General features: G+C 40.1%; 1 protein-coding gene across 1 annotated transcript; it reads right to left on the bottom strand.

The window, feature by feature from the left end:
* Positions 1–1,234: 1,234 nt before the first annotated feature.
* On the bottom strand, positions 1,235–5,113 carry LOC147253489 (uncharacterized). Its single transcript, XM_086217265.1, has 5 exons — positions 4,927–5,113; positions 4,348–4,707; positions 3,308–3,643; positions 2,788–3,150; positions 1,235–2,164 (listed from the first exon to the last, which is right to left on the bottom strand). The coding sequence occupies exons 1-5, from the start codon at positions 4,994–4,996 to the stop codon at positions 1,806–1,808; spliced, it is 1,488 nt and encodes a 495-aa protein (XP_086073391.1). The 5' UTR covers positions 4,997–5,113; the 3' UTR covers positions 1,235–1,805.
* Between the last annotated feature and the right edge of the window lie 1,391 nt (positions 5,114–6,504).

Raw genomic sequence — 6,504 nt, 5'->3', positions numbered from 1 at the left:
GGGTCAGGAGTGAGGGTGAAAGGGTCAGAGGTCAGAGCCAGCTGGACAGCACACAAGAGGAGATGAGGGTGAGAAAAGGTGGCGAGGGGGGTAGTCCAGAGACTGGATGACAGGATCCAATGGGACATTAACATTGAACTGATGGGAGGCTCACTGACCAATGCCTATTCAGGGAGAACCTAAGCTATGACACACTCGGGTGTAATGGTCCGTGGTAATTGACAAGTGACAAGACCCTCATTGAGGATGCAAAAGCAGTTATAGGATTACAAACTACACAGTGGTTATATGAAGTTGTCTGTTTCTATCATACAAACAGGCCTGTTCAATTGTTATATTTGCCAACCTTATAACTTAAAATCAAAATGTTGGAAAGTATAAAAACGATACTTCACAGAAAAAAAGTATATTTTGCCTTTCAAGTACTCATTAATGGATTCCATGAACTCACAAGGACATTTTCCCTTCTTTTTGGCTCCAGAATGCAAACAGAGACAGTTCAATGCTACCACAAAAGAGTAGCATGCTAGCACAAAGAGCAAGTTTTATTGTTTGGATTTTACAGGATGATGCCCTTTTAGAGTTTATAAACAGGTTTTTGGCCAGTGTTGCTTTTTTTTTTTTTTTCCTGTTTGTTTGGTTTTTGTTTTTGCAGTAGCTGTTGTCAGCCGTCAGTCACAATTAGCTTCAAGCTAAATAGATGTTCCTGGCTTCGTTTGTGGGCTTCTTGAAAAGTATTGCTTTAATTACCTTTATAAAAGCAGATGACCTCAAGCGCAAGGGCTGCAAACATGTGAATTTAGAATCAGCTTGTGTTCCAGGACTTAGTTTCTCTTCCTTTTTCACTCTAAGCAAACTCAGGGCCTCTTTCATGAACTGTTCTTCAACAGATATATATCTGACAACATGTTTGAGCCCTCAATTTAATTTTAGAGGAATTATTGTAAAATACCTGATACAACTATTCATCAGACATAGACCCACAGTCTTTATCATGTATAAAAAGACAACAGATTGAGTGTTGAAACATATGCAACATATGCAGATGCTTCACTGTGTGGTTTAATGACAATTCAAACATGGTAAAATAGTACGTTATAGCAGTTTCCAGGTCTCAACCACCTGTTGGAGATTTTGGATGAACACAATGGCCAGCACTCTCCACCACCATCATTTAAACCCCAAATGTAGGGAATATCTTAGACACGAGTTGGACGAACATCTTGCCCCTTTTCTGTTGTGCTCTTCTTGAGCGTCTCACCTGAATTTATGCCCTGTACTTTGTAATGGAGATCAGTACAGATTTGACGCTTGGTTATAGATCCATGCATCTCAAGGGTGCAGACAGGAAGGTGAGCGTCTGTGTGCTCTGTCCGCCATGTGGCTGCTAGTGAAGGTCGGGTCAATCAGGGCAGCTGGTCGTCTGGATTGGGGCCAAACTCTGGTGGTCTTTAAAAAAAAAAGGGGGGGCCCAACCCAGGGGGTCAATATGCAAATATTAACCCCTAGTGTGAAAGCAGCAGATCAATGTTCTCACATCACTCTAGCTGCCCATGAGTGAATGTGCTCGCCCACACCCCACATCATATTTAATGAAATTCAGACACAACAGATAGAAGAGGATGCAGCTGTAGCTGCAGCTACAAGTGTGATGTAACAAATGAGAGGCATCTCTTCTCACTCCTCTTAAAAGCAACAAATTTAATGTAAGATCTGTACAAACATAACAGTAAAGCTAGTATAACCAGCACAAATATTTCATCTTTCCATTCAGAATAAGGAAAACTTTTCTCCAGCATCACTTGTCAAGAGCAGACATGGCAGATGAAGTTCAGTCTCTCTGTCTCAGGCAAACCTACCCACTGCTGCCCCCCAGTGGTCTCAATGGCACCAGTCACTCCACAGCCATATTTAACACCAGGGCCCTGTCCTGAGGCCCAGTTCTGGTAACAGCTAGTTGCTGAATTGGCCCAGAACCAAAAATTAAACTTACAAGTGTAGCGTAAGCTCAACCAAACATAGGATGACGTGGCGTTCCTCGCCATTTCAGCCACCTCATCCTGAGTGGCTCTGTTGGAAATGAAGGCAAGGTCAGTGTGGTGTTCCCTGCAGTAACTCAGAGCTTCGATCCATGTCACATTTTCCTGGATTAATATCAGGTTTCCTGCAGCAGGAAAACAGAAGGGAAATCAGAAGAAAAAGTTAGTTCATGTTGCTCGTTTTTATACAAAATTAGCTCAAAGGTGTTGTAAAAACCTAATTTCCAGGAAATGCGACAGAGCTGTCGAAAACTTGGCTTCAGACTTCCACCTATTCATTAATATTTTAATCATCCCCACGTCCCCTTTCACTTCCCCTTTATGCCCTTCTCAGTATGTGTATATGACAAAGAATCCAACTGCCCTGCCAGCTCATCAGGTGGTATATTTATGTGTCGCAGGCTAGTTGAGCGGTACGAGTCATGGAACAGGAAATCTCACTTAAATTAGTGAGATGTAGGAAAAATAAGAAAATCCGGATAAGCCTCAGAACTGGGATACTGCTTATCGTTGCTACATGTATTTAGGTTCCAGGCACTTTCAGTCATGCCTGAACCTGAACCTGAACCTGCTCCTACCTGCCCACCGGCCTGCTCCCCGTTTATTAATGGATGCTCAGATAGAGGCTGCATCGCATGATTTTAACCACATGTATCACTACACAGTCTAACTGCCTGAATCAAGTCTTCATCTTGCTGCTTCTGACACCAGGAAATACAACATTTTGGATATAACGTTTAAAAAGTACCTGATGTCTGTGGATTAGTGTAAGGCTGCGATGTGGACTGTGAAGTGTCCTGCTCTGAAGTCTCCACCACTGATGTAGAGGCGCCTCCTATTGTCACAGGCATAGTAATTGTGGTGTATTGAGGTGTTGTTGTCATTTCTGTGGCCGTGTTGTGGGGCTCAGTAGAGGTCAGATAGAACAGGGGATCAGCTGAAGTCACTGTTGTCACATCTTTGGTAAAGCCACCTGTGTATGATGGCTGAGTGGAGGCCGCCACGGTGAAATTAAATGAACTGTTTAAAAGAGTTGTCATGTATGTCGGGAGAGTTGTTGTAAGGGTCTGTTGTGTGCTTGTCTGACTGGTTGTTGGAACTGGTTTTCTTGCTGTAAGAAAAAGTAACATATTATCAGACACTGTCGTAACAATACTTGAACCTTTTCTGTGTGCTATAAAGTTACAGTTGGAATGTTAAACACAGCCCGTCTGTACACAGAAACTTTTCTGAAGGGGAAAAAAATTTAATAAAGAATGACAACTTACCTCCCTGACAGACAAAACGCAACTTGATACTGCATTTCAGGTCATTCCACTGCCCTTCACTCCTGAATACAGCAGCAACACACTCCTGACCCTCATGGTTCGGTTGATGTCCTCTCCAGTAGCGGAATGATGAGTTGCTCCCGTCAGACCACCTCCAGGCATCTCGGAAGAGGCCGATCCAAACATATCGTGACACAGACACGCTATGCACCTCCTCATTTTCTTCTGCGGAGTGTATGCTAACCAGGTCTGACGACAACCCTCTGCAGTGACTTTGAGCATCCCTCCATGATCTGGTATCAGCAACAAGAATATAGCTGGCAGCATCGCCGTAGCCTGCAAGTCCCATGATTGGATAATATGTATTATGTTATGTTTCTTATAGAGTCCGAGAGTGGCCATACAGAGAAAAATATCAAGAATTAACTTTAATTAACTCAGTTGAACTAATCCATGACCATGAGACACAAGTTCTTCCAACAAATTAATCATTTTCACGCCACAAGATGTAAAGTGTTTCCACAATGTATCTACGCTAAGCTACTGCTTCATCCTACACCTCTCCAGTCACTTCTTGCTTTTTTTTGTATTTTCTATGAAGTATTTTATGCCAAATTGTGAGAACTGAATGAAAATTACTGTAACTACAATAAATTAAACTATTAATACTCGGTGGTCACGAGATAGTGAGAGAACTTGTTCCCACGTTTTGATTACTTTGTTGGAATATGGATTACATATTAGCAGACTCAAGACGTCTAAAATGAGGGAGCAAGGGCTCTCATTGCCTCAGTAGCAGTTCAATTGATGCAGCATATCCTGAGACCACCAACCTAAATTAATCAAATAAAATGAAGAAGTCATATCTCGTTGCCTCAAAATAACTTAATTCAGAGAACAACTCATATCTTTTCGTCATATTTTTTTTTCTCACTATTCCGTCTGGCCAAAGTTCTATTTCTTAACCCAGGGCTTCATATTCTCTTTGCATGTTGTGTGCCTCGGAAAATAACCAACCGCAATTCTGTTGATTTACTTACCACGGCAAACAAAACTCCTTTTGGTATTACAGTCACTTTCGAACCATTGGCCACTGGGGTCCATTGCTGCACATCCGTCCTCACTCTTATTTTGTGGTTCTCCTGCCCTCCAGTTCAAAAAATCCACTTGTTCATCTGACCAAACCCAGTGCCACTTCCATATATCTCCCAGTTCCAGTCCTATCCAGGCTCTCCGAGTGGTACTTGAAACAGAGTTGACTAAAATATTCGTATCTGTTGAGTTGCGAACTGTTGCTAAATCCACGTAAATCTGTCTGCAGTAGCTCTTTGCATCCTGGTAGGTCTTAAGAAGATTAATATGGTGATAATCAGAAGATCCCAGTATGAAAGAGAAACATCCTGTAAAATTAGAGTTCAAATGTATTAAGACTGCAGCAACATCGACAGTCACAAAGACAGTTTTTAAATGCATGGATCATTTACAGCTCTTATGTAATTGTTCTACATCTATTAATCAAACGCGTCTACTCAAATCGCTGACTCCATTTAAGCAGTTACATCACATGAATGGGATATCAAGAAAACGATTTATAACAGAAAAACATATCAGGTACAAACCTGTGATTAAAAATAGGAAAAGAAACTGTGTCCCTTTCATCACAATGAAGCTCTTCTCAGTCATAGTCATGCTCCTAAAAAGTAATTAATACCATTTAGTATGATCTTGTATGACCTGCTGTCTGAAAAGCAAACAGTTGTAAGTAGCACAGTGCCTATATTAAGAATGCCACTAGGCTTGGCAACAAATTCCTCTTCAGGAGGAACTACAGTCAAAGCAGTTTTTCTAGTTCCTCTCTGTCTTACAAAAACAGTGCAGCACATGCGTGCCTGTGTGTTTGGAGCGATATGACCTGCAATCACAGGTGGGAAAGCTTACTGTGTTCTTCTGGTCATATCATTATTGGCCCTTTGGCTCCATAGTCCTGTTATTCAAGCTTTTAATAAATGTTAACAAACTTTCCTAAGTCCAAAAAGTTTCCCCTCCGCAATACACAAGTACAGTTTAATTCAAACTTAGTCTTCAAAAAATCAATTTGAGATTATGACTGACAGTGAAGGAACAGTAAGATAATTAAACAAAACAAAACTATTTGAATTCTTTTTAGCGTGTAAGGCTACAGTCTCTATTCACATTCTTTATCTGACATAACCTTTAGTGAACTTAAAAAACCTCGGTTAATGTGATTTCAGAGAATGAATAAATAATTATCCATGCTCAGTTTGAGGCAAATGAAATTATAATTATAAATGTCATGGGATAGAAGTAAAAGTACAGCTTACTAAGGAAGTAAACTGCAGATACTTAGAAAAATTTGGGTCATATCTATTGTACTAAAATAACCCCAGCAGGTTATTAACCTCAGAGTAAATAAAACCAAAACAAAATCTGAAACATTCTATAACTGAATTGTGAAGTGATTTTTTTTTAATGATCGAAGTGTAATGACTTAAAGGCAGTAATATTTTTCATGACCACATCCTCCTCAAGGCAACTCCTGACAAAACTGAGTTGTTTGTAATAAACTCAACTAATCAATTAAATGTCGCAGGGACAAAGTTTGAAAAGAAATTTGAGGTCACCATTGGTTTAAAGAAAAACTTTAAGAAAATGAATTAGACATAGTAAAAATATAAAGAGATAAAAAATAAAGATAAAATACCAGACATTAATACTGTGTTAAATCCATCTAAGGAGAACAGGTTGTGTAATGCTTTGTACTCCTCCTACTACAGGTAGAAACATTCCTCCTGTTGTAGGTGTGGCTGTGCAAGCGCTCAGGTAACATCTGTTGTGTCAAATTCAGGACACCCGCATACATACACAGGGTACATTGTTGAATATCTCAGTATCCGCATTGGAAAGTGTGCAAAATTAATTTTGCAACTTATTATCCTAAAATCAATTACATCAAGTAATACTTTGTTATCTTGTTCGGATGTGGAAATGTCTCCAATTGCACAATATTCTTAAATTAGGAAGACATTAAATGCAGCCCAGCCCCTTATTTTCAAACAAAATGTTCTAGTTTGAGTTGGAACAAACAAGGTAATATCAACCAAATGAGCCCGGTTATTTCTCTAAATAAAGCTGCACCATCTATTGCAGGGGTGTCATATGACAGTGCTGGTATGGGT

Source organism: Aulostomus chinensis, chromosome 11 (assembly GCF_037954235.1).
Source record: "Aulostomus chinensis isolate RoL2024-O1b breed Wild chromosome 11, RoL_Achi_v1.0, whole genome shotgun sequence".
NCBI lineage: Eukaryota > Metazoa > Chordata > Actinopteri > Syngnathiformes > Aulostomidae > Aulostomus > Aulostomus chinensis.
The sequence above is the reverse complement of the archived record's forward strand: the minus strand, read 5'-3'. Positions and strand labels throughout refer to the sequence as shown.

Bases quoted from the DNA above. Each gene is read 5' to 3' on its own strand.
- LOC147253489 (XM_086217265.1), bottom strand. From the start codon at position 4,996: ATGACTATGACTGAGAAGAGCTTCATTGTGATGAAAGGGACACAGTTT. The intron at 3,151-3,307 runs GTAAGTTGTCAT...TTTTTCTTACAG, and splicing joins GCGTTTTGTCTGTCAGGGAG to CAAGAAAACCAGTTCCAACA. The intron at 2,165-2,787 runs GTACTTTTTAAA...TTCCTGCTGCAG, and splicing joins CACTAATCCACAGACATCAG to GAAACCTGATATTAATCCAG.